The sequence below is a fragment of the Cydia splendana genome, chromosome 14, assembly GCF_910591565.1.
Source record: "Cydia splendana chromosome 14, ilCydSple1.2, whole genome shotgun sequence".
Classification (NCBI taxonomy): Eukaryota; Metazoa; Arthropoda; class Insecta; order Lepidoptera; family Tortricidae; genus Cydia; species Cydia splendana.
The window spans coordinates 15191910-15219724 of record NC_085973.1 but is presented as its reverse complement, the minus strand read 5'-3'; the positions used below and the strand labels follow the sequence as shown (position 1 = coordinate 15219724).

The window sequence follows — 27815 nt, the reverse complement described above, 5'->3', positions numbered from 1 at the left end:
TATAATTCAATAACCGGTTAAAGTGAACGAACGATTTTTTATGCAGGTGGTAGCACGAGCGGGTTTACTTAACAACAGACAAAGGATTAGCCGTCGGGGCCTGTTACAAATCGACAGACTACTTATCTGCAATGGGTCCCGCGCCGTGCGCTCACGCTAGCGGCCGTCCTAAACCTTTAACCGCCATTGATAGCCGTAGTGACCTGCGGCGTGGCCACACTGAACGAGGTGATGAACACATTGACGATGGTGACGAGGAACACGCCTAGCACCGTCATGTTGTTGATCTTGTCCGCCTTGCAGATGTCCTTCTTGTCGTTCACGTCGTAACGGCTGTTCATTATCAGCCCTATGCCTACTGCTATCTGAAAACGTGAAAGAATAACGTTAACACTATTGTTTCTACTCATTGACTTTATTTAGTAGATATTTGAATATCGAAAAATTATTTTCGCATACTTTTCTGTATCTTCGACTGGGCTATAAATACATTATACAACACTGTGAAATATAATAAAACAGTCACGTACCACTGTGGGCACAAGACAACGAAAAACAATAGCACGAAAGACATCAACGAGTCTTTAGCCATAGAGGCTTGCACTTCGTTTTGGCGGGACATTTTCATTCTCGTAGAAAAGTATTGAATAGTTATCGTAGCTGGTTGACGTTGGTAGGCTGATAGAAGGGTAGACTCGAGGACATTTATCGTAGTTGGTACTCGTTGGCTGAGACTGAGAGAACCACCCAGTCCTTGTACTTGTAGTATAAATAACCAACCTGCAGTAGGATGCTGATGGATATAAACGCCAAGCTCGGGTAGAAGTATGGGTGCGCGGTGGAAGACTCGAGGACGTATCGGAGCTGGTTCGCGTTGGCTGACAAAAGAACCCAGTCCTTGTACTTGTAGGATTGCACCACGGCTTGTAGTTTAACACTTTCGGGGCATGGCGCCCTGTTTCAAGTACAAAATCAACACACATAGCTTACGTGTTCTTGGCAGTGAATGTGTTTAATAACCAACCTGCAGTAGGATGCTGATGGATATAAACGCCAGGCTCGGGTAGAAATATGGGTGCGAGGTGGAAGACTCGAGGACGTATCGGAGCTGGTTCGCGTTAGCTGACAGAACAACTCAGTCCTTGTACTTGTAGGCTTATACATAATATGTAGTATTAATAACCAACCTGCAGTAGGATGCTGATGGATATAAACGCCAGGCTCGGGTAGAAATATGGGTGCGAGGTGGAAGACTCGAGGACGTATCGGAGCTGGTTCGCGTTGGCTGACAGGAGAGCCAAGTCCATCATGCCTTGGGCCAAATTCTTCTTCTGCTGGTAGGTGTTCACGTCGGGTATCGACTGGAACACGATTAGGTAACGATTGGTACAACATTACTTAAATTGAAATCAGTGAATGTAAGAAATGGTCTATTCAAGATGGCTAATGTACCTACAAAAATCTAAAACAAGACTACCTATCTAAACGATGACTCACGCTAGACCGGGCCGAGGCGCGCGTTGACATGTTATGTTCTATGACGGCTGATCCGTGCGGCGCGTCATCTTGTCGCGTGTCGGAATACCTATAGGTAGCCACTGGCGTCAGTTGACGTCATTAGCGCTCAAATGTTTAAGTAAACTGTAATTGATAAGCTATATTCTTACCCCTGGTGGAAATGGAGACCCAGGACGGTCAACGCCAAACCGCGTGTCCAGACCGTTGCTGAAACCGTGAACGCCATCTGAAATCACACAGTGACATGAATTAGTATTGAATACTTTTACACGAACCCACCCTTTACATGCTCTAGGTATGTAAGTCATAATACGGACTAGGATTATAATCAGGGCCGGATTAAGCATGTCGGGGCCCCTAGGCAGTGCGAGGCTCGGGGCCCCCTACAGTCAATTCTGCACACACACAGTGCACATATATCATATTCAGTATATGCGTTTTTAATTTCAATCTTCAGGCGTCGGGCGAGCCGATCCAAATCGAACGATGTCTTTTTCGCTCTTATTGCGTGGACATAAAGCTTTATTCTATCGGTTTTTGCCGATTCCGCGTCGCGTCAAGTGTGGGGAGAGCCCTGTAGGCTTAAGGCCAATTCCCAGAAGAATACCAAAGATATGAGCTTCAGCGTCACTTTTCTATCTACCTCTAATGGCAAATTTTAAGCGAGGCTAAAGGCTAAGCTCAACTAGTGCCGCAAAGTTGATTTTCTCAATAGTTAATATTTTGCGAGGTTGAACAGCGATTTTCCGACCATAAGACCAAACGCCGAGCCACATGATTAGAATCAACCTAATAATAAAGAATTTCCATATGTTAAAATTACTTAATTACTAGAGTTAGACCAAGATAAGCCTGCAACAGTTTTGATAGCACTCGCAGTGCAAGTGTTATTTTGTGTTGTCAAAATATTTATGAAATTATGACATGACGTATAAATAACACTTGCACTGCGTATGCTATCAAAATAATTGCAGACTTTTCTTGGTCTAACTTTATTCATTCACCATCAGTCAAGCTAACATGTAGATGATACAGGGTCAACTAAAGAAACAAAAATAAAACGCGAGCGCAGCGAGCGCGAAATTTTTTGTTAACAATATCGCAAATTGTGAAAGCGTGTTAAAAGGCCGGGTATCGATCTTCATCTGGGCCTAAAAGTCCGAAGTGCCCCAGTGAGGCTTTCATGCGAAGTCAAAGCCGTGCTTCATCAGGCTTCAGGATAAATAGTTGACCACAAACATGAACCAATGTCCATTGTATTAAAAAGCGAGACCGCAGGCCGAGCTTGGCGCAGCGAGGCCAAAGGCTAAGCTGAAGTAGAGGAGATGTGGAAAAGTGAGACTGAAGGTCGAGCATTCCTATGAAAAACTGGGGACACGTTCGTCTTCTTTCTTTTTCTTTGTTTTAATCAATAGTCCTCGTGATTCTGAGTCGAAATAACCCAAAAGTTGTTGGTTGTTCGAAAAAAGTGAACCATTTTTCCTGAAAACCCCTATTATTGCAACTTTACAACAGGTATGCAGAATACGCCCCGTAAACTGTAACGTATTGTTTCAATTTTATTACAGTATTTCATTAATTTAAAGAATGGATCGAAAAAAACAATAACAAAGCATACTCATTATTATAAGAATAAAAAATTTACTCATGAATTTTGACCCTATGGAACAATTTTTTTTTATTTGGTGTCCGCTGAGCCGCCGGGGCCCCCTAGCCGAGGCGGGGCCCCTAGGCAGTTGCCTACTTTGACTTAGGGTTAATCCGGCCCTGATTATAATTATAGCTCCGCTAAATAAGTATTACCAGCAGCGGTCGGCAACAGGCGGCCCGCGAACCTCTCACTAGAGGCCCGCGAGCCTCCCTGGCTATTTTGTATGTAATATTGACAAACGACAATGTCTGATAAAGTCATACATATTAACAAAGTGCGGCCCGCGTCAACTTCGTTAACTACTATGTGGCCCTTGGTTGCTAAAACGTTGCCGATCGCTGATTTACAGCGAAAAAAATTAGAGATAAAGCCCCCATGTGCAGAGTACTTAAAAAAATCTTGATCCGCTTAATTTTGAGCACTACGATCACGTAGCTAAGGCACTTCGGCTGTTGACTCTACCAGATAAAATTTAATGCAATGTGCAGTGAGCATCAATAGTAGCAGATGGAACAACGCTCCAGCTGCCGTCCTGGAATTATTTTCCAAATAGAGTTATACGTCTACAGTTCACGTTCTAAAGTTTCTAACACCAATCTGTTCCACATACAGGGACAGAAACCCATATTTTTTTTGAAGCTATTAGGGAATAGTAGATATACTTTTGACGCGTAGTTTGGTCCGTTACTTTTGATGCTAACTGTACTATAAGCTTTATCATGCAAGAAAATTGATATCATGCGTAACTTTTAAATCCAAAATATTTAAAGAATATACTGTCCCGTTTAAACAGTAAAATAAATATATTTAAATTTGAGATGGAAAGGGTACGTAGGTACATCAGCAAGCTGCAAAATTGCATGGACGCATTATGAATGGAATTCATTCATAAAGTTAGTTAAGTATATCTAAACTTGTATGCAAAATATACGTACATTTAATTCTTCATTCTAGATTCTTTGTAACATGCGACATGCCATGCTAGTAATGTGATGCGAGGAACAATCTAAATCGGCCTTTCTTAAAATAGTTTATAATTCTATCGATTTCAAACAGTTTGTCTGTTTACAGTAAGTACCTATATATTTCTAGTAGGTACGGTGTCTTTTGGAAAATATTTTTTTTGATCCAAGCTAAGTAAACGAAGCTAGTTTTAATTTCAATTGTTCCATCGTGTAACGTAATTATTGTATAGTGGCGCATAGTAAATTTGTAGTCAACAACATAGACAAATAACAACATGCAAATTACATCAACCTACGTGACAACGATCATAATTCGTATAAGGAATAGTAAATGGACTTTTTAATTTTGCAACTTAATCTTGATTGTCCTCCTCCTCGCGTCGTATTCCTCATTGCTGAGGGTCGTGAAATCCCCGTGGAAGGAATCTCTTTGACGGTGTCCCGGCATCTGTGCCTGTTTTTGGCATCGTGAAGACATGCAGTTGGGTGTCCAGGTTAGAACGGACTTGATCTGCCCACCTTGTTGGCTACGGCCTCTAGGTCGTTTGCCATCAATCTTGCCAGTAACTATTATGAGTTGTTCAGGATTATGGCCTTCTTTCCTGGCTATCTGACCGAGCCAGGAAGGAAGGCAACAATCGTTGTCACGTAAGAATTTATCACTAACTGAAAGACCACTCTGGAAAATAACTACTTAATTAAACAGGTACCAGCAAATACCGACCGAATGATTCGAACTAATATAAGAAACTCAAGAATCGGTAAACATAAGTTTCTAAGTACTATTTTTGTGCCAAGCCGTTCGGAGCGATCACATCAGGAACTTGTAATATATTCGATTACAGTAAAAGTTCGTAAGAAGCGTAAGGTCAGCGTGCGTTTCTGCTAAACCTTCGGTAAACACTTCTACTTATAATGAACGTGTCACTAATAATGAAACGTATTCGAAAAAGTATATATGTATGTATGTATAAACTCTTTATTGTACAAAACACAAATTTATGGCACAGGATAGGCAGTACAAAGGCGAACTTATTTTTTTTCCTTAAACGTCTTATGATTGGTGCCGAAGGGGCTATTACCAAAGTTCGTTCAATCTCTATCGCCATTGGCGTAACGTTCCAGAGTGGTCGTTCAACTACATTGTTGACAGTGCGTCCAGTCACCAGGATAGTCGGGCACGTCGTCCCCGGACGGCCACAGCCATTTACCCTCGTCGTGCTCCGAGTCCGGCGGCTCCTTGTGCGACTCCTCGCTGTCTGGAACACCAAGCAAACATACAATTACTTATATGTAGTTAGAAAAGAATAGATACATTTATAGGCGGTTCCACATAGAACGAGCCGCCCCGCGAGAAAATTGCCGCGCGTAGCAGCTCGGTCTGTGAAGACGTGCCTCGCCCGAGGTATTGTGCAGAGGCACGTCTACGCACACCGAGAGAACAACGTTATCTTCATACAATATATATATTCATCTTGTCTAAGGGGTACATGACCATCGTGTCATGCCTTAGCCACGGCTATCAAGTCATGTTAGCGTCATGTCTATATAGGAGTTCCTCTGGAATTCGAAGAACTTATTAAAGATGTGTAATAAAATTACCATATACAGCCCGACATTCAGTTTGCATAATAATTGAATGTAATATTATCAGCAGCGACATTAGCAATTGCATTGTCACATTATGTTGGTTAAGGACACCGTTATCCAAAGGATAGACGGGCGAAGGGCCACCACTTCCTGACACCAAGGTTGCCAAGCCAACAACACTCTCATCTCAAATATGTTAAGGGCTATACCTATATGGTGTTAAAAATAGTATATGGGAAACAGGGGTAATGGCGTTCACTTCATATAATGATAAAATTAGTAGGAAGTATAGCGTCTTGAAGCAAGACGGGAGTGATGCTTGAACTATGTGAAAAGAGACAACGGTTCTAGTCATTTCTCTGAGGTCCTCTCGCTTGCTTAGAACTCCTCGTTTGTCACATTTTTTCTATTTGTTAACAACTTACCTAAGATGGGACTAATGCGGGAAGGTCCATCCCATCAATACATACACAAATACATTATATACGTCGGGAGAAATCCCATCTAAGTATGTAGTCGACAACTTAAAACGTTTGAAGACAAGAAGGACTATTTAACATCCCTCGGGCAAATAAAAGGAAGTTAGGTAGGTAAACTAGTCCGATTTTAAATGTAAGCAACAATTGGTGCACTTATCAGTATCACAGTGCCGTAATTATTGAACTTAGGTATATAAAAGTAGGTGAGCTCAATTCAACCCAACAACGTTATCGCTGCGGTTTGCGGCAAATAGATAACAGCATTGTTTGTGTGTTAAATATATGTAATTGTATCTCCTTAAAGGTCTTTGCCATGAGAGCGGAGTCGACAAATTTATGACTGTCACAAAAATAGCGCAATTTATAAACAAGAAATGGTGCACTATCAAATCTAGCGCTGCGTGTTGCGGGCCTAAAATTGTCGTGTTCTTATCGTACCTATGTCATCGTATTCACCCCTTAAGGCTCCGTCACACAGGCGCGTTTTGCGGGCGGCGCGTGAGCGGGGCGCGTCGCTTTTACACACTTTTACACAAAACGCTCACGCGCCGCTGCGCTCACGCCCCGCCCGGAAAACGCGCCTGTGTGACAGAACCTTTAGAGCAGCGGTCGGCGACCTTTTATTAGCCAAGGGCCACATAGTAGTTAACGAAGTTGACGCTGGCCGCACTTTGTTAATATGTGTGACTTTATCAGACATTTTCGTTTGACAGTACATATTACAATTACACACAAAGTGACCAGGGGGTATCCCGGGCCGCCTATTGCCGACCGCTGCCTTAGAGCATAAAGGGTTAAAACAATATCCTGTAGAACCAACCTGCATCAAGGTCTGGCTTCTTGTCGCTGGGTTCCAGTAGCCCGTCATCAATGCCAGGGTACGGTGCGGGGGCTGCTGGGGTCTCGTCCAGGTCATCCACCTCGGGACCTGCACGAAGGCATAAGAAGCGTGCGTGAAAGCAAATAAAATTGAGAAAACTAAAAAAATAAGTTGCTATCCCTAATACTAAAAAAGAAATGTTGTTTTAAGCAAATTAACCCCCATATTCACAATTTCAAAATTTTGCAACCTCTTATAAACTTCTTTTAAATTTTGTCTCTTTCTAACAAACAGAAATGTCAAAATAACTGACAGGGACAAAAGTATGTCAACGGTTTGGAATGTCAAATTCTATAACTAACGAAAGTTCCATGTTCCATAGGAAAAAAGAGATGATATTCTAGTAGGTACAATCACCAACACTTAAATACATAGGTCGAGGTGATCAATACTTTATTTGTTTTGCAAGGGGGCAAAGTTGTTGTTTAACCGCTCGTGCTAATATTGATACCCGAGCAAGTGAAAGATTCCAAAATTGAACCACGAGCGTAGCGAGAATCTTTCAAAGCACGAGGGTGAAACAAAATTTGCCCCCGAGTGAAACACAAAATTTTTCACCACACCAACCCGAAGCAAATACCTATTAAATGTAAAATATCAAACAAAATCAAACCAAATCAAATCCAAATGAATGTTATTCAATATTTATCATCCAAAATCATCATTTAAAAGTAAATTCTACCAGCAAACATAAGAAAACAACCCAAAATTTGCATTTGATTACTTTGCCTCACATGTGAATAAAATGCAACTTTGCTATCAGTTTTTGAAGTGCAAAGTAAGCCTTTCCGAGCTGGTGTGGTGAAAAATTACTTATACTTATGTACCGACTCTCTTAACACTTTAAATATAAATTTGCGTTCAGGCAGCAGAGATTTTATTTCATGACCCCTATTCGACAAGCGATGTTGACGTATCATGTTGACCTCCCGTTGATGTGGGAAAAATTATAAGTTCTCGAATACGTACAATGTCAAAATTTGACATTAGCAATTCACACGTAGGTAACAACCAAAACAAACCGAACCACCCCCAGTTTAGAGTTGAGTTTTGGTTCTACCAAATGATATTATCCACTGTTGATGGAATCAACATGCGATAAAATCAACTGTTGATTTGACGTGGATGCGAATTGTACATGTCGAATTTGACCCCATATCTAACTACAACCTACCTTTTAGCGATAAGGTTTTTAAGTAGGTAAGTAGTGTTTGTCCCCGCCCCACGAGACCGCCGCCATACAAGAGGCGGGGACACAATGGGATTGATTTATATTATAAACACCTATTCCCACCTGTGCCCGCCGGGGATACATGGGAATACATCGCTAATTGAACATGCAAGGGCATCCGAAAAAATAAGTTTTTAAATTTACAAAGAAGCTAGACTCCCACCACAATACTTTGCACTGACTTGGCAGTCACAATGCTTACCATATATAATAGAAGTGCCATGCTTGATGTAGCTCTTGGCTGGAAAACTTGGCGTAGTCCGACTTTAAGCAATAAGTTGTTGAAAGTAGTTATATAGTAGATACTTACCTATAGACATAGACCTATAGACATAGATTATAGTTCGTAGACAGGATATGCGTGCAAGGCTTTTATTGCTATGTCGTGACGACTATAACTACTTATGATTCATTTGCTCTTTGTTAATAGTAATACTAGGTCGGCCATAACCGCATACTTGAGAATCCAGGAGAATGCAGCGCACTACCAAGTGCACTCATCAGGCTTTATATAATTGTTATAATGTAATTAATTAATTACTTAAATCGAATTTAAGGATAAAAGAGTTTATGCAGTTTCATAATTTTTGGTTAAGGGCGCCCGCTAGCTAGCGCGGTCGCACAGTTGTCATCTAAATGTCACCTAGAGCTAGAGTGTCAAACTTAATGTCCAGTACTTTGGCATTGTTAAGAGTTAAGCTGCCTTACCAGCTAGCGGCGGTTGCTGCTTCTCTCGATGTGGCTCCAGCAGGGGCTGCGAAGGCTCCGAGTCCTTGTCCTTGTGCGTCACGTGCTGGAATCGTAAATGACAACGGTTAATATTGGACTAATAATAACCAGTAATATATCTTCCTGGATCCCTTGTTTCAAGAAGAGGGTTAAAACAAACTTTGCTCCCGGGTGAAACACAAACATTTACACCACACCAACGCCATGAAAATACCTACATTAGTACATTAAAACACCTACAATTATGTAAAACAATTGTAGAGCCATTAATAGAGCGTGTCACCTATTTTTCGGCTACCGAAGAGTAATGTATTATACACTCGGCGTCAAAAAAATCGCACCTCACCAAAAATTAGTTTCAAGTAAATATAGCTCTTATCTTATACATCGTAACCTGTCAATATTGGTATCATTTGAAAGCGCAATTAATGAACTTTAAAAAGATGCATCGTCATTTTCCGTAAACCCAACCACCGCCAAACATCGGCGGTTTGTTTAAAAAAGGGCCGAGATTCAATTTTAATCGGTCTCTTTTTGTGCAAAAATGGACGGGTATAAAATGGGGGGTAAAAGTTAGTTATGGGTTATTCGCTCTCCAGAGGTCACTGAGGTCACTACTGAACAGTTACAGGAAGAAAAAATCCTTGGACATGGATACCAGGCCAGAAGAAGCAGCTCAAGAGGCAGGCAGTATCAAGATGCTGAAAGATTTAACATAAGCGGTTTCCGAATGCGTCGAGTCTCGCAGCGGTTCCAGGAGACTGGTGATTACATCAGGAAGTCTGGATCTGGAAGATAACGCTGTTCTTCTGCTAGAGACAACCGGTACATTGTATCGAACTCTTTGCAGAACCGTTTCTCCGACGCTGTTAAGCTGCAGCAGCAGCTTCAAGCAGCTCGAATAACAGCAGTAAGCATCTCTACGATCGGAAGAAGGCTGGAAGAGAAGAGAATGTTGCCCCGTAGAGCTGCTATAGTAGCCCCTCAATTGAAGCCAGAGCATCGAATAGCCTGGAGGCAATTTTGCACGAAGATTAGACATTTGAACAATAGAGGAATGTCCTCATTTCCGACGAGACGAGGGTGTGCCTTTGCACCACAACAGGTGCAGGAGGGTGTATAGGACGCAGGGAAAGCAATTCACGGAAGCCTGCACCGAAGAGACCGTCTGCTAAGGGCGCGAATCTCGCATGTTCTGGGACGGCATTTCGACCGACGGGAAAACTGATCTCTTGTGCATTTCCCGCACTGAATAATGTGGTCACAGCCAGGGATCCCTGACTGCTCGGCGTTACATAACGGAGATCTTGGAGGAGCATGTGGTCCCATATGCTGGTTTTGTTGGACCCAACTTCCAGTTTATGCATGACAACGCCCGCTGCCACACTGCGTTGATTGTGCGAGACTACCTGCGTGAGGTTGGGATCACCGTAATGGAGTGGCCAGCAAGGAGCCCTGATCTGAACCCAATCGAACATCTCTAGGATCAGCTAAAACTGTGGGTGCGGTCGCATGATCCTGTTTCTGTCACTCTCCACTAGCCTCAAGACGCCATTATTGAGGAGTGGAACAACTTTCCTCAAAAACGCATGGCACTCGTGACAGTCATGACTGATGCAAACTACTCGAATGATGATGGAAGCTACTCGGGGGGCAAGAGGAGGTGGCACTAGGTTTTAAGTTTAGTTTTAAGTTTATTTTTTCTGTATTTGTTGATTTTGTAGTGTTTTGTATTCTTTGTCATTTTAACCTGAATACACGTTGAGTCCTTTTTCCTTAAAAAATATTTTTTATGGGGTAGATCGTCAATTTTACGACATTTTCCAATAGAGGGTTTTATAACCTTTCAAATAAGGCCCCATAGTCTTATCTTGCCTTATAAATATAAGGTAAATATAAGGTAAATTTAAAATATAAGGTTTAAAACGGCTTGAAATAAAAAAGTTGAGATTTGCGATTTTTTTGACGCTGAGTGTATGTGACTGTACAGTTTCAAAATTTACGTTGTGACGTATCACATGAAAGCGGGGTTTCCCCCGTTCAAAGAATTCCTGTTTATTTTCGTACGTCAACGCACCCAGTCCACTGACTCTGTTGACTTTTACTTTTGCCAAATTGTTCGTGGAATCAACGCGTTGGTAACAGGTATCATAATGATTTGGTAAAATCCAAGTGCAAGTAAGTAAATCTTTATTGCAAACCATGGTTGTACACTATGTAGGTACAAATATGAATGATAAGATTGCAACAAAGCTCCAAAACTAGTTATACACATCGAGCTAACTTCAAGGGCCGTAGCCATCAAGATGAAAATCGTATCCAAAAACGCTAATCGAAAAGTGAAAATTGGATGACAGAAGCAACGAATAGTGACGTGAGGCGCACATTATTTTAAGGGTCGTTATATGTGTTTTCTATAAACGATAGTCACTTTGGCTAGGCCCCGGGAATTATCCTCTCTACCACGCGTTTGTTAATACCTATAAATTGGGCTAAATACCTCATTAAAGTCTTTAAAGTACACTGATTTGACATAGTTTGCTATCGCCAGTCCGGCCATGACACGGTAGGAAGCGATTCAATGCATTATTTAACCGGAAAAGTTCCATCGATTTTAAATAGAACTTAGGTATTTATCTTAGGTATGGTATATATGTGCCTGATACCTTATTGAACCTTACAATTTGGTTTAAATTCAGCGCCCAATATTAGGTACCTAACTAGAAACGTTTTTGGATTTCGTTGTGTAGGTTTTGGATTTCGTTGTGTAGGTAGGTACTTATGAATAAAGTATTCCTTTTAATAAAAATAAACAAACCAAAGTCAAAAAAAAGTATTGTAGCGAAAACTACAGCTTCCTTACCTTCCAATAAAAACAGAATATAAAATCTGTATTCAACTATTTTAATTAGCATCTGCTAGACACGGAGACGGCAAAAGTAATGATAATGACATAATGACCTTATTGTAAAGCCATTAAGAGTTATTTTTCGATTGTTTCTTAGTTTCTTAGACTTAATGTAAAAAAGTCACAAACGACAGAGGTCACGGCCGGTAGTTTTCATGGCCACATTGTCACAGCTCACATCTGCATATTGACCAGAAACAGAGACAAAGTTTTGTGGCTAACATTTATTTTCAATAATAGGTAATAGGTACCTATCTTAGTTCTTAAATCTTTCAGTGATAAGTACCTAAGGGGTCCTTCGACACAATTATTTTTTTGTTGGGCACCACTAGGTAACAGTTTTGAAGTTAATAACTTAATACCTAAGGTACCCTATGAGAATAAATTATGTTTATAAATTCGCGGATCACATCAAGAGCTTCTATAATGACCAAGTGGTCAGCGGGTCGCAGGTCCGCCTTTACCGGTTTAGAATCCGTGTTAACTGAAATCTTTATATTTTGTCTCCTAAATTTAGTGTTAAAAGATGTAATTAAAAAAAAACAACGGTTACGCTAAAAACCATGGACCAGGTGGTCAATTAGTCATCTCTAAATCTCTTATTGTGAAATCTTATAAAGTAGAGCTTACTTACTTTACTTTTTATTCTAAGTTTGTTATTAATATTGTAAACAGATTTGTTATTACCTAACTAAATTTGACAATATAAAATCATTTGATTTGTTATTTACATAAAGTAGAGCTAATTAATATATGATGATATTTATAGTAACCAAAGATTAGTTTACCTAGATCAGATCTATTTCTAATATTTTGGGAGGTGATCCGCGGTACATCGACCCCGCCTACACATATTGACTCAACTGTTTATCATATTGTATGGCGGCCTTCGGTTAACAAAAACTGTATGAGACTATTGTAAGTAGGCTTAGATTTGTTGCGTCAGCGTTTCACATGATTTGGAAATAGTCGCTAAAACTTATTTCTAGAATATACCTACTCAACTCAATTAGGTAGTACCTAATAGTACCTATATTCGAGCGTCCTGAAGATTCAAGCGATTAGATACTTTTTTTAGCCTTTCTGGACGTTGCATTAGGTGCCGATTATTAAAGATGAAATAAAATATTTTAATCACATTGGTATACAAGGTACTGAGATTTACTCTTGAGTGGTGTGGGTGGCACCGTGGGCATTGAATCAGTTTAAAGCTAACGATCAAAAATAATATTGTCACGAATCACGACAGTTTTGCAAAATGCAAGTACCTAGGTACCTATGCCAGGAAATGGTCGATTGTTTTTATAGAATTGCTAAGCAGTTGAGTTAACTCCTCGATCTGACGATCTTAAGGCTGGTAGGTAAATAAATGACGATGATGACGATCGAACAATAAGTAATTTCATCCTTGATTGATGCACTGTTGAAATATAACGATAAACAATAAAATAAAATATATTGTAACAAATCACGATATTAAAATGTAAAAAAATAAAAATGCCAGCAAATGGTCCATTATTGTCTTTATATGTATTTAGAATTGCCAAGCTGTATGTTAGAGATACCTCCTCGATTAAGGCTGGTAGATAAATAAGTACCGAAATGATGAAATGACGATCAAACAATAATTACATCCTTTATGCAATATAACAGCTAGGCGTCTTCTGGATAAGGATGTCTTCCTTCTTAGGTTTTCCATCAGGATTAGGTAGTGGCTTGGTTTAAACTTTAAACTCAAACCTAGCATAAAATAAATATACCTAATTCTAGATATAAGTACCTGATACCTACCTAAATAGTGTAATACACCTAGCTGAGTAAATGTGTAATGACTTGAAGCATGCAAAGCAATTGCATTTTTCTGCCCTTACGTTTCGATTACGTATCTAAGTATTTAGGTACCTAAAGAAGTAGAGAAATACTTAACATATTTCAACCCATTTTACCTGTGTTTAATACACACTGTAAAAAATGTTGTTGTGGCGAAACCCATATTATATAATGATACCTAATAATTACGATTGGATTTTCTGAAAAGCTAATTTTATACGAGTAAGGTAATTTTTATAATCCTAATTGCAATGTTATGATACCTAATTTAAAGACTATAATTTAAATACATCAGACATACCTTATTAATCAGTAATTTATTCAAAACTAGTTTGAATAAGTACCTAATACCCACTACGTAATCATAGTTTAGTAGTTAAGGCCGTTCCCGTACCCAAATGAAATCTACAATCGAGCCTCCCCTCACGCCACCCATCCCGCCCCTAGATACAATGACGATACAACAGCGCCACGCAAGAAGTAGCGACTTAAATGAACTAACAGGACACTGATTTGTAAAACGTATTACTATATACTGAAAAAAAGCATGACGCATCTCATAGATGGCGTTAAAGTTAAATTGGAAAAATAAATGAAACATAGTGCAAATTAAATATTCATTTTAATGAAGTCAACTCTTATTTCAATAATATTTAATTATAAGGGTAAATACAGTTTATATTTAAACAAATTAATGACTGCAAGTTTTCTATAATATCATTATTTATTAGGTATACTGTGCAGGTATATCATCGATATTTATTAAAAAAAACCGGGCAAGTGCGAGTCGGACTCGCGCACGAAGGGTTCCGTACCATAATGCAAAAAAAAAAAAAAACAAAAAAAAAGCAAAAAAAAAACGGCCACCCATCCAAATACTGACCACTCCCGACGTTGCTTAACTTTGGTCAAAAATCACGTTTGTTGTATGGGAGCCCCATTTAAATCTTTATTTTATTCTGTTTTTAGTGTTTGTTGTTATAGCGGCAACAGAAATACATCATCTGTGAAAATTTCAACTGTCTAGCTATCACGGTTCGTGAGATACAGCCTGGTGACAGACGGACGGACGGACGGACGGACAGCGAAGTCTTAGTAATAGGGTCCTGTTTTACTCTTCGGGTACGGAACCCTAATTAGGGCATACCGGTACAAGTGCGAAAAATAGGTAATTCGCACATGTATCATACAACGTTTTACAGTACATAATATGGCCCTTTAAATTTTCGACATAGTTACGTAATGTGCTAATTATCGCACTAATGCGGTAAAGTAGCACCATATTGTAATAGTACTTACCTACATTACGTTTACAAGTGCGGCAAATAGGAAAATCGAAACGAGTGGCGATAAATTCGAACACGACCGAAGGGAGTGTTTTGAATCGACACGAGTTGCGAATTACCTATTGGCACATGTATCGTACAACGTTTTACAGTACCTACAGTCCTACATACTAGGGTTTGCTCCCGGGAAATACCGGTACCGAAAGTACCGGGAATTCCCGGGATTTAGAGCCAAGCAAAGAACCGGGATTTCAAAATTAAATTCCCGGTACTTTCGGGATTTTCGGGACTAATATTTCCGGTACAATATTTGACTGTTTTCTGTTACTTAGCATGAAATATCATGTTTTTTAAAGAAATACATTATATAAATCCATTGCTGACGCTAATACTTTTACGACTGACCATATATTAAAGCAAAACAAAAATAGTCAATGGGTTTGACAATGCCAACAAAATAAAATAGCTTATTTTGAAACTATACGAGTGTTTCTACGATAAATAATTTTATACGAATAATTAGTTAGTTGTATACTAAATACGAGCAAAAACTAGAGAGAATTGTGTTATTAATAAAATATTTCTTTTAATTCGAATACGGTATAAGAAACTCTTATTGATAATCTGAATGACATTTTAAAATGAATACCATACAAAAAATAACCGATTTGCATTCCCTATTTGGCACCAAGGTAGACTATTAGGAGTTTATAGAGGGAACAATCTAAAAAATGAAAATTATTGATAATTTGATGAAGAAAAACATATATACTTATCGATAATAGATGACTAATTTTCATTTATGGTATCAATCGATCAGGTTTGTCTTTAGGATCAAAAGTCTATATGGGATCCATTGCATTAAAGGAATACAAAAGTCAGAAATGATAGTCAAAGTCCGACAGTCGTACTTCACTCGCGAAACGCCCCGAACAAAACGATATGTGACCGTGACGTCAAGGTCACAAAGAGTCCATCTTGAAGTATGAACAAAACAAGAAAATTGCGATTTTGTCGGTGAAATATTGCGTTTATGTATATAGTTTCCATACAATCTTTTATTGGATAAAATGCGAGGAATCGAATCGAATGGTAACTAACTGCGACAATTCTTCGACCGACGGTTTTGTCAGGAAGCTCTTCTTCCACATTGAACGATATTTGTAACTGAAAATAAAATATATTGTATGTGTTAGCATTTACAATTTGTCACATCATGTACAGTCGACGTCAAAGATATGTACCTATTGCAGCATACTCCTTTGTAATAAGGTGAAAAATGTATACATATATTTGACGTCGACTGTACATATAAAGCACCGGTGGTAAAGAACCAACGAGAGAAATATAAGTAAGGCCCTGTATAATGACTACGAATCGTGTGATAAATCAATTTACGATGGAATTCTGGCACACGAAGTTGAAACAATGTTATTCTAGCTAGGTAGTTAGTACAAAAGGTAAAATTGTTTTCTGCTCTACAATCAATAAGCATAATTAGCATGAATCACCTACCTCATGGGTATCTTCTTCCTCTAATATACTAGGAACCCGATAAGTGTCATCCACCTGTGCAATGCGTGGGTTCAAAATGTTTGAGCCGGTCGCCTCACTGTCAAAACCAAAATTAAATAAATGTATGATGTTTTACAGCACATATGGACTTTACCGCACTAGTGCGATAATGCACACACACATTACGTAACTATGTCAAATATTTAAAGGGCTAGTAGTAGTAGTAAACTCTTTATTGTACAAAAAGACATATTAAAAATAACATACAATTAGCAAGAAGTACAAAGGCGAACTTATCCCTTTGAGGGATCTCTTCCAGTTAACCTATAGGGCTATATGTACTGTAAAACGTTGTACGATACATGTGAGAATAGGTAATACGCAACTCATGTCAACTATTTTTCGCACTATTTTTTATCATCAAGTGATGATGAACAATAACAGCCACATTTTGCCTCTCATTAAGCATCCGGACAAATCTGTCGGTCGAAGAATTGTAGCAGCCAGTCATTTCTTTACAACATCACTCAATTTATAAATTAGTCCATTACTATTTCATAAATTGATCATGGACCCGCGAAACGCAGCATTCCAGAAATGCAGTTATGTCGAAAAGTGAGACAGACTAATTTCAAAATTTTTATGTAGGTACCTATATTATAACAAGTGATGACAATGGAGAAAACTACTTGAAAGTAAATAAACCATTGTGCTGGTTACAGGTACAGTCGGCGTCAAATACTTTGTAGCAACAAAGTAGCCAAATAGTAACATCTAGCAAGTAACATAATAAAATTGCGGTTTATGACGTAAGTATTAAAAAAACTGCTTACTAGATCTCGTTCATTCTCTTATTTTAGAAGTTAAAGGACACACATTTTACCACTTTGGAGGTGGTCTCTCGCGCAAACTATTGAGTTTAGAAAAAAATGATATCAAAAACCTCAATATATTTTTTGAAGACCTATCCATAAATACCCCACACGTATGCCTTGATGCAAAAAAAAATTTTGAGTTTCAGTTCTAAGTATGGGGAACCCCCAAAATGTATTGTTTTTTTCTATTTTTGTTGGAAAATCCAAGTTTCAACAGTACCTATAGTTCTTATAGTTTCAGAAAAAAGTGGCTGTATATACGGACGGACAGACAGACAGACATGACGAATCCTTAAGGGTTCCGTTTTTTGCCATTTGGCTACAGAACCCTAAAAATGCTCTATCACAGGTAAATGAGAAATTGAAAATGGAAATAATTGCCCAAGATTATTAGTTTTATTAAAATAAAAAATCGGTCAACACGCTCAAGAAAAGGAAATCATTTACTATTGTGTAGGGTAGGTATAATATAAAATAACTACCAGTTCATTAAAAAATACGTAAAAGAATAACGAAAGTACGGACAATCGGTAAATCCCGGGATTTTAATTTCCGGGACTTACTCAGGCAACCCTATTACATTCTATCAGTGTACATTTTTAGGGTTCCGTACCCAAAGGGTAAAAACGGGACCCTATTACTAAGACTTCGCTGTCCGTCCGTCCGTCTGTCCGTCTGTCATCAGGCTGTATCTCATGAACCGTGGTAGCTAGACAGTTTAAAATTTCACAGATGATTGAATTTCTATCGCCGCTATAACAACAAATACTAAAAACAGAATAAAATAAATAGTTATGCAACAAACGTGATTTTTGCCGTTTTTTGCATAATGGTACGGAACCCTGCGTGTGCGAATCCAACTTGCACTTGGCCGGTTTTTTTTAAATTAAGTACCTCTTGGAGAATATCAAATAACTGATGAGGGCAATGTATCTCGTACGATATTATTGATTGGCGACATTTTATTTAGTTTTCGGCGAACATTTGCTAAGTAGGTAATACTAATACTACTAATAGCCATCTAGGAAAATAAGTACAAAATATGTCCAAATAATTGAGAATATCAATTCAATTCATAAAAAGATATAAGCATCTGCACTGATAGGAAAACAGTAGGTATCTAAATCTAACTAAGGTCTTTTCGTACGCCGCCGCTGTGAGTACTTGAGTAGGTAGGTATTTGTGACGTTATCTATGAAAAGGGACCTTATTGTCGATGGCGCTTCCGCCATTATTAACGATGCTCTGATATAAATACCACGCCGTGCGACGCAGTGCGTCGTAAGCGCCATAGACAATAAGGTCCCTTTTCATAGATAATGCCACAATTAGAATTAGAACTTACTCGTTACTTTGAATGTCAGTGGTTGATGAAATCGGAGATTCCATTTCCATATTTTGCAGTCTGTAAATAAAGATAAATTGTAGTAGTGTATTGTGTTACGTAGGTAGGGCTAAAAAGCACAAGTCAAATAATTATACTCACTCGATGTAGTCTAAAGATATAGTATCATGTTCGGCTGTGAAATTATCCAATTTTCTTCTTTTCCTAGAAAGACAAAAAAGTAAAAAGTTTAGACGCATGACAAATCACGAGCTGAGGTTCGAACCCTCGATAGGTGGATGGATTGCTAAAAGAACGCTTTATGCGTCTAATTGTGTGCGTTACATGTATCACTGTGTGCTCGTATTTATAGGAAGGCCCACTACACCGCAACCGCGTAACTACGACCAACTACGACTCACGGAGACGCACACATAGACGGCAATGTTTTCTGTCTTTGCCGTGCAAGGCAACGGCGCTAGTGCCGCGTGGTGTAAACTTCGTCGCGAATCGCGATATCCTTTTAAGCTATTTAGATGATGACAATGTTTACCGGTAGATGGAGCGATTATTAATTTTTAGAATGTTTCAAGTTATATGGATTACTAATTAGTACGATCAAGTATATATTAAATTAAGTAATAATTACGTATTTCACTGTGTAATAAATATACATTTTTACTTACGTTAGTTCCATTGTTTGTTGGAATCTTCCGAGTTGTCTTTTTCGAGATGTCTTCTTTTTATTCAATTGCTTGTTACCCATTATAACTTAAAGGTTTTGGTGCACACGGTATATCACTAGGACACACAACACAGCACAGTTTTTATAAGTAAATCTTATATTTGTTTTGGGGACACCTAGTACAGGTCCGTCTGGCACGAGCGCTCAGCCATCACTGTCTCATTTCGAAAGACGGACGGAGATAGAGCATGCAGGCCGGAGTCGATATTTTGTTACGATAGAATTAGTTGATGTTTATTTATTTTAAAAATATTGCCTCTAATTATCGTTTTTCTAAAGCTGTCAAATTACTGTTATACTTATGATTGATTTTTCTCCTTTTTTTGTTTCATAGTGCCACATAGTAAAGAAACGAGTAAAGTTGGAGTAAAAATTCGAATTGGAGGTTACTTTGGGAATAAATTGTATCGAGCGAAGTGTTATGAATCGTGTATCGAAAGCTGTGTTATTAAAGATAATATAATCAAGAATTATATTTATTTTTCCCACGTCTACAAATATCACCGTTTCTTAGAAAAATAGGATAATTATTGGGGTATTTTTACATTTCTGGCTTAGGGAACGGCCTTAAAAAACCCAAATATAGTTTGTCAAAGGACTGTCTCATTTCAATCACAGACAGAGAGAATCATACTATCTTTGTCTTACACTAGTACTAGCACCCAAAAGAAAAGGATGAGTATATAGTTTTCCTGGTTCTTACTGACTGAAAAATTGGTTTGACCAGCTGTAGTTATTAGATTATCATTTTTAAATATTTGGGTATCGTAGGAATAGTCGCCGAGTCACCATAGCAAATACTTATTTGATGTTTGATTGAATTATTGACGAGGTTTCACCCGACCCCCGCGTCACAGGGATCTAAAGTCACCGCAAAAGGCTGCGAACGAGAGATGACGCGAGGGCAATGATACAATTATTGGCAACCGGTTGGCATTGGTCCGGTTCGGGACACTACATCACGCACACATACTTAACAACGTGGTATTTAACAACAGGATTCTTAGGACGCTGTGTCGTTATTTATTTGTGTGCTTGGAAGTTGGAACATATATATAACTTTTATCGCGGTTTTGCGAAATATCTCGGTTTTAATTAACTAACAAGTAAGTTGACATTGAGGTTAAACTCAAATTATTATTATTAAATTTACCTCGACAGTGACAGAAAGTGGCTAAACAGGTACTGGGATACATTTCAGCCATCGCTTTTTATCACGAAAGTAGTTGTCCACTTTCCATTACATTCTCTAGTCAAATAGGCCCCCTGGATATCAATATACCACCACGAGCCACTTTTATGACTATGGAGTCAAATTCAAATCGAGGTAAACGAGGTAACTCTAGTTAGTAGTTACTTCAATAAAGAAAAATAAAGATATTGACCGCAGGTCACCTCACCTATCAGTCGGCTTCCATCAACCAAACCAACACAATGTTTATTGTTCCATTCAACTTAATGAATCATATCAACGAGTTGCCAACTCATCCAATGGGGGATATACTTCCTTACTGGAAGCTTCTTGTTATTGGGAACTGATAACATTGAAGGCGTTATGACGTGAGAATTACTAAAGAACTTATATAGTTACCTACTTACTTAAATTCTTCTAGTTTCAGACCAATCTGGACCACAAATCTACAATATAAAAGATTGCCTACCACAAGTGCGACTATAGTTCCGTTCGTGCTGTGCCAAAAGCTCTGTACAGTAAGTATTATGATGTACCTAATCGTACATTTTATTAATTATTACATACCTAATTCGTTTTAAATGTTTTAATTACCAACCTATTTAAAGGTTCCGTCACACGACAGTCGCGTTTTCCGGGCGGGACGTGAGCGTTTTATATGTAAAACGCTTAATTAAGGATAATTATGACGTGTAAAAAGTTTACCTCAAGTTATCTAATTAGGACGAACTACAATTTTATTACAATAACGTAGGTATTTCTAATTAATATTGATGTACGTCATAGTCTGTTTGCTACCAAAGGACTAGCCCTTATTTCTGAATAATTAAAGTTGTAATACAAGTAGACTAGCAAAGTGCATATCCTTGGCTTCGCGATGTTGAGTCATTGTGTCCTGTAAGATGACTGGTTAGTGGTCGTGGATCTCTTGGAAGCCTCCAAGGCTCAAGGTAGTGGTCTGAGAAGTGGCTATGGAAAATATTAGTTACTGTTCAATTTTCAATATAATTTAATTAGTTTCCAGATGACCTGGCCTTTATAGAGGAACTTTGCCGCTTTTCCAAGTAGTGCCAATCTAGAAGATTTTCCGAAAATATCAAAATTATCATCATTTTACGAAATGGTACCAATGTATCTTGTCACAGTGACAATCAATATGAAAGTCGCTAGGGACCTCGTACTATTGTGACTGTGAAAAGGTACGAAATGGTACTGAAATTAAATTCCTTGACCGTACATCTTCTATAGAAATTGTTTTTATTACATTGTTTTTGACGTGATAACGACGTCTTATAAATCGATGAACACCGATAGCATGCACGAAAAAAAAAGTGTCGCGTTGTGGGTTGTGGACGGATCTCCATGGTAACGTTGTGGACAGATCTGCATGGTAACGTTACGTAATGTAATGGTAAATGTTATCTTATGACAGTTATGACGTTATCACGCAAAATTATCGTCCGTAAACCGACTTTACAGACAACCATATTTTTTAAAACAATAGATAGGTAAAAAAAAGTTTCCTGTTCTTCAAGTCACTAGTAAAAAATAATGACTCTTTGAGATTGCTGAAACTGCTGATTTTAGCTACATTTCTCCTCAAAACTTTGCCGAACCGTGACTTAAAGTAACTGTAATGTTGTGCATTCTCATTTTACCGTGGTGGAATAAATCTTCCTCGACTCATCGAGCGCCGATTTCTCGGTTGCAATTTACCACTCTCTCGATATCGTGCATATGCGCGGAGAAATGGCCAGTATGGGCACGCACACACGACGCGCGAATTACTGCACGCACCCTCATATGCGTATCTCATTTCGGCCAGGCTATACAAAAGTTGCTAAACTTGCAACGGTCAAAAAGTACAGAGACGCAAGCTATAACACTCCCACCAGAGTCATAAACCTCATTAAACCAGCATGTCAAACAATTCATTTCAGCACCGCCTTAAATACGAGCTTGAAGGGACAACATGGTTAGTCATGAACTCGAGGGTCCAAGGATAGCGGTCGGTGAATCATGACTTCAATTATTATCCTAATTAATGTACATATATCCAAAACTTACTCGACCGTTATGATGAAGCTTATTAGTATGGCGTTATACCGCGTACCGCACATATTTAGTGTATAGTATAAATTATCTCAGATGAATTTTTCGGGTCCGGGTGCTAATCCGTTAAAGAAAAGCCTTTGTTTTTTTAAGAGCGCTCTACAGCACGCGCCAAAGCAACCATTTCGTTTAAATAGCAATTCATGGGACTGCTCGTTCGGAGAACAATCAGGGTGGTCTTGTTTTTGGAGATAACAAAACGTGTTATCTCCGTTATGGGCTGTTTTATGAATTTGAACCATATAAATAGAATGGTAAGTTTGCTTTTTAAACGGGCTTGTTCCCGTTACTTATGTCGGGGCTATTAGCAGTAAGTAGTGTAACCACTGCATAAAGGAAACAATACCTTTTGTTTAACAGATTAGGGTCCGAGCCCGAAAAAATCACCTGAGAAAATTCATTCATTCATTCATCATTCATGTCCGCACAAAACTTTGTTCGCGATACACTTATGGGATCACTTCGGTCTTGCAAATCAGTTAAATGTTTTTGGTACTAGAAAGAACTTCGCAGAAGAAAGCATGAGGATTTTTGACTAACACCTTACTTAAACGCCACTTGCTCCATTCCACTAACCCGGGGTTAACCGGTTAAACCTGGTGTTACCATGGTTACCAGTACAATTTGACACTGGGTTAACGGTTTAACCGCTTAACCCCGGGTCAGTAGTGGGATGGTGCAAGTGGGCTTAAGTATTTTGGTACAGTCAACAATAGCATTTTTTTTTAATCATTTATTTACATACAATATTTATACCGTGGCGTACTACTAAACGAAATTAATAACTAGCTTTAAATCTAGCATTAGCACCCACCAAAAAAGTAAAAAATAAAATAAAAAAACGAATAAAAAACAAAAACAAAACCAAAATAGCTTAATTTTATTTCTTTTTTAAAAAAAGGTAACCGCCTTCAAAAACCAACCCACTGAAAAGTATTAAATAATTTTAATATACCCCACCCCTATCCTTATCCATTCCTTATCCCGTCCTAAAGCAAAATTCTGCCAAAAAGTAATTAATACCTAATAATAAGCAAATTAATAACCATCCGGGTAATAACTTAGTTTTTGAAGGCGGTGCCAAACCAAAATGTTACAGAACCAAAATTTTAGACAACGAAGAACGCTCCACTTAACTACTTGCATAAAAAAGACATACATAGTTTACTCATTAATTTAGTTCTTGCACTACTAACTATTGCTATTTTTTCTGTTTGGCAGCAAAGAATTAGTTATTCTGTGGTTATAGTAATTTGAATGAATACAAATCATTTACGATTCACATCGATTCTCAAGTGCCTGAACCATTAACTGGTATACCTACACATAAATTTAACCTGAGAAACCACAGGCACAGATACCTATATCTGGAATTGGAGCTGATCTGATATAATTATGTTGCTACACAGACGAATGAAGATGTTTTGTAGGATGTTATTAGTTTAAGTACTAATAGATACTGAAATCTGTAGAAATTATATGTATCTACTTATTTATATGTTTACATAAATATACCTTTAAAAGGCCTCATTTTTAAGGGAATGGCCAGATCGGGCACGGATCGGGAAGACTGGAAAAAGTAAGGGGAGGCCTGTGCCCAGCAGTGGGACATTATAGGCTCCCAATAATATAATATACCTAATTAAGCCATTTGGCTTAGGCCCCGCATTTTGTTTAAATGTAATCCAAATGTACCTCATTTAATTCAGACTGTTTACCTTTGCAATTGTATTATTATTTTGGTTTCGCAATTCACATTAATGACAAACAGACGTAATATTGAGTAAGTTTATGCACTCTACCTTTGAAACTGTGCTATTTCAGTCCCTTTTTTTCAGTTTTCCTCGCATAGAGCCATTAAAGATTCTCGAGATTCGTTAAAGTCAAGAAGTTCTTTAACTTTGTGGAATCATAGAGGATATTTTTACTGGTCAGATTTCAGCGAATCGGTAAAGGTTAAGGTCGGTAAAGATTATGATGACTTATATATCTGACAGACACATGAAATTTACCTATTGCCAAAAGTATACCTAGGTCAAACTCTCCCGCAATGTATAAAAATTAACACACTGAGTATTTTCGGCTCTACATCCGTTCTCTCAAGACTGAGAGGAATGACGTTTCATTTTAAAAGCTAAGTTTTTATTATTAGGTAAGTACAGTTAATAGCGTATGTACCTAACTCAGAAAGAACTTTACATGGACCTGCAGATAGAGAAAATCAAATTTTGCGGTTTTGAGCCAAATCAGACAAAGTTTAGGTGAATACCTATATATTCAATTATTCAAAGTATTTCTTTTATTCGAGCCACTAGTGAACTAACTACCTCAATATTTGAAATAAAGGAAAATAGAAAAAAAACACTGTCTCGGGCGACACTCGAACTCTCGACTCCCACGAAACTGCAAATTTTCCCATTTTGCTTTATTTCCAACGTTTAAAATATTGTGGTGGTTTATCGTTAGCAGGTACTTTAGCTAGGTAGGTATCTATAGCATATAAAAACTATGGATAAATTAAATTAGATAGTTACGTATTAAAGCTTTAATTAGGCAGCATAATAGTACCTATTTTATCTCGTGTTAACGAGGATTATTTCTATTATCGAGGTTCCACCGTATTGCATTGACACTGGGTTTACAATGCCAAATATCAACTTAATTAAATACCAAGTGGTCGAATGTTGGTTTGCAATATTTGAAGACAACTTACATGCGAAAATTGCAACTTAAATAAAAGTTAGTAATAAATATAATAATTACCGGACAACTTACCGGATCCTTATCTTTTTCACCCTTAGCATGCAACTCCGGCTCTACTTTCGGCGAGGTCGGCTTCCCAAAAACCATCTCCACGGCCTCATGGTCCAACGGGCTCACTAACTTCGGCGACCGCTTCGGAGACTCCGAAATTATATCCAACTTGGTTTCCGTAGCCATATTATTCACTAACACCAATAATGTATGTCAATAAGTTTTTATTTATTTACAGTTTAGATCGCGTGAATTTTGGAGCGCGAGGCGTGCGCTTCGCACGGATGTTGTAGCAACACTGCAGTTAACTTTTAAGTTTTGTTTTTAATTTGATGACCACCGCAACGTTGGATGCTGACCGTTGCGGGTTCTCATCGCTTACAGAGTCGTACCTACGCTCAATGCAACCAGTGTATCGGTGACTTCGAGATTCGGAACAAAATATGAGTCATAGTTATACAGTAACAAAAGTGTCTTAGGTTAGCGAAACGGCGGGCCGCAGACTTAGAGACAAGGCTCTAATTTTATTTTATTGCTGTTACTTTTCTATTGCCAAAAGATTGATTCAATAGTGAAGCATGTCTTAATTTTGTCACAGGCCCAAAATACGACGACGGGACTGGTTTCTGGTTCTAAGTTCTGACCGATATAAAGTCACAACCAGAAATTATCTGTGTATTTGTGTAATAATGACCCTTTATAGATAATAAGCGTAATAAAAACACGAACTCATTAGGTACTGGTTCAAACTGTTGTTGATTATCCAGTTTTCAGTTTAAAACGATTAAGATACCTACATAACATAACGTATGGACAGTGGCGGATTTGCAGTCTTTGCCGCCCTAGGCCCCAGGCCTTGTAGCCGCCCCTTTCTCAGCATCAGCACCCATCATATTGACTACATTTAGGTCAGGCAACGAAAAGGTATAGAGGGAAATGCTTGGGACACATTTTTAACTTAGTAACTTTATTTGGACTCGTTACCTAGGAGGTGAACATATCAAAAGTCCGCAAATACTTATTCATTTTAAGTGACAGTTTTACCAATAACATTGACTTTTTATGTACCATGTATTTGTAAAACATTCAAAAAATCTAAAAAAGAAATATAACAAAAACATTTTTTTTGCTATACCTATAAACACTCATATAGCATTTTTTTTCCTTATTTTGGCCTCCAGCGAATTCCAGAGAAGTTTAAAGGACAAATTAGTAGGTATTTAAATATGATCAACTGTTAAAATCTTTCGGGCTCCTTTCCTCGTGAGCACCGTGAAAATATTATTGAAGGAAATTTAATGCAAAATTACAGTTTTTCAAGAGCGGATATCTCGAAAACTTTACAAGCCCACCTCCAGACTATGTGCATGAATCGCATTGCATTCGCTGCGCGACTTCGCGGAGCGAACACATGCACATTTCTAATAGGTTTTCCTACTATCTATGGGTAAAGAACTATTTTGTGTATTTTTTTTTCAAAATTTTACACCGATAGTTTCGGAAATAAGGGGGGGAATGGTAATTTTTTTGCCTATTTTCTTGAACTATTTATCCTAAAATTATAAAAAAAAAAAAAAATTATTTTCTTATTTCCCCCAAAAAATGGCCTCCATATTTAAAATTCATTTATTTACGTTACACGTCCATCTTTGGGTCACAAACTTACATATGTGTGGCAAATTTCAACTTAATTGGTCCAGTAGTTTCGGAGAAAATAGGCTGTGACAGACGGACAGCCAGACGCACGAGTGATCCTATAAGGGTTCCGTTTTTTTCCTTTTGAGGTACGGAACCCTAAAAACGGGGAACAAGGCGCGAAGGCGTCAACAATCTGCGAAATCGACGCCACACTCGCGTTCGCGGCTTCGCGCCGCGATTCGCGCACAAGTATGGAGGGCCCTCAAGATATCGAAAAACTTGTAGCAAATTTAACCACCTTTCATTTTGTATAATGATAATGATCATGTCGTTAGAACGCATAGTTTCCGAGATATAAGCGAAAAACCGAAAAATGTGACCTACAAACCCCTCACTTCCCCCGTCTTAAGATAAGACACTTTTGATATGTTCACCTCCTAGATAGTCCAAATAAAGTTAGGTACGAAGTCAAAAGTTGTGTTTCAAGCATTTCCATCTATAGGTACCTTTTTTTGAGAATTCGTTGCCTGGCCTAATTTTGAGTTATTTTTTGTTATCATCAGCGAATTTTTGTCACAATTTGCCGCCCCTAA

General features: G+C 38.3%; 2 protein-coding genes across 2 annotated transcripts; both read right to left on the bottom strand.

The window, feature by feature from the left end:
• Nucleotides 1-161: 161 nt before the first annotated feature.
• On the bottom strand, nucleotides 162-25896 carry LOC134796668 (ninjurin-A). The gene is made up of 7 exons (XM_063768818.1): nucleotides 25606-25896; nucleotides 9023-9107; nucleotides 7024-7131; nucleotides 5301-5393; nucleotides 1668-1744; nucleotides 1188-1361; nucleotides 162-365 (listed from the first exon to the last, which is right to left on the bottom strand). Exons 1-7 carry the CDS (start codon nucleotides 25768-25770, stop codon nucleotides 177-179), a joined length of 891 nt encoding a protein of 296 aa, XP_063624888.1. The 5' UTR covers nucleotides 25771-25896; the 3' UTR covers nucleotides 162-176.
• Nucleotides 14927-19851, bottom strand: LOC134796667 (uncharacterized). The gene is made up of 5 exons (XM_063768817.1): nucleotides 19468-19851; nucleotides 18944-19006; nucleotides 18803-18862; nucleotides 16583-16679; nucleotides 14927-16234 (listed from the first exon to the last, which is right to left on the bottom strand). The coding sequence occupies exons 1-5, from the start codon at nucleotides 19545-19547 to the stop codon at nucleotides 15980-15982; spliced, it is 555 nt and encodes a 184-aa protein (XP_063624887.1). The 5' UTR covers nucleotides 19548-19851; the 3' UTR covers nucleotides 14927-15979.
• Nucleotides 25897-27815: the final 1919 nt, after the last annotated feature.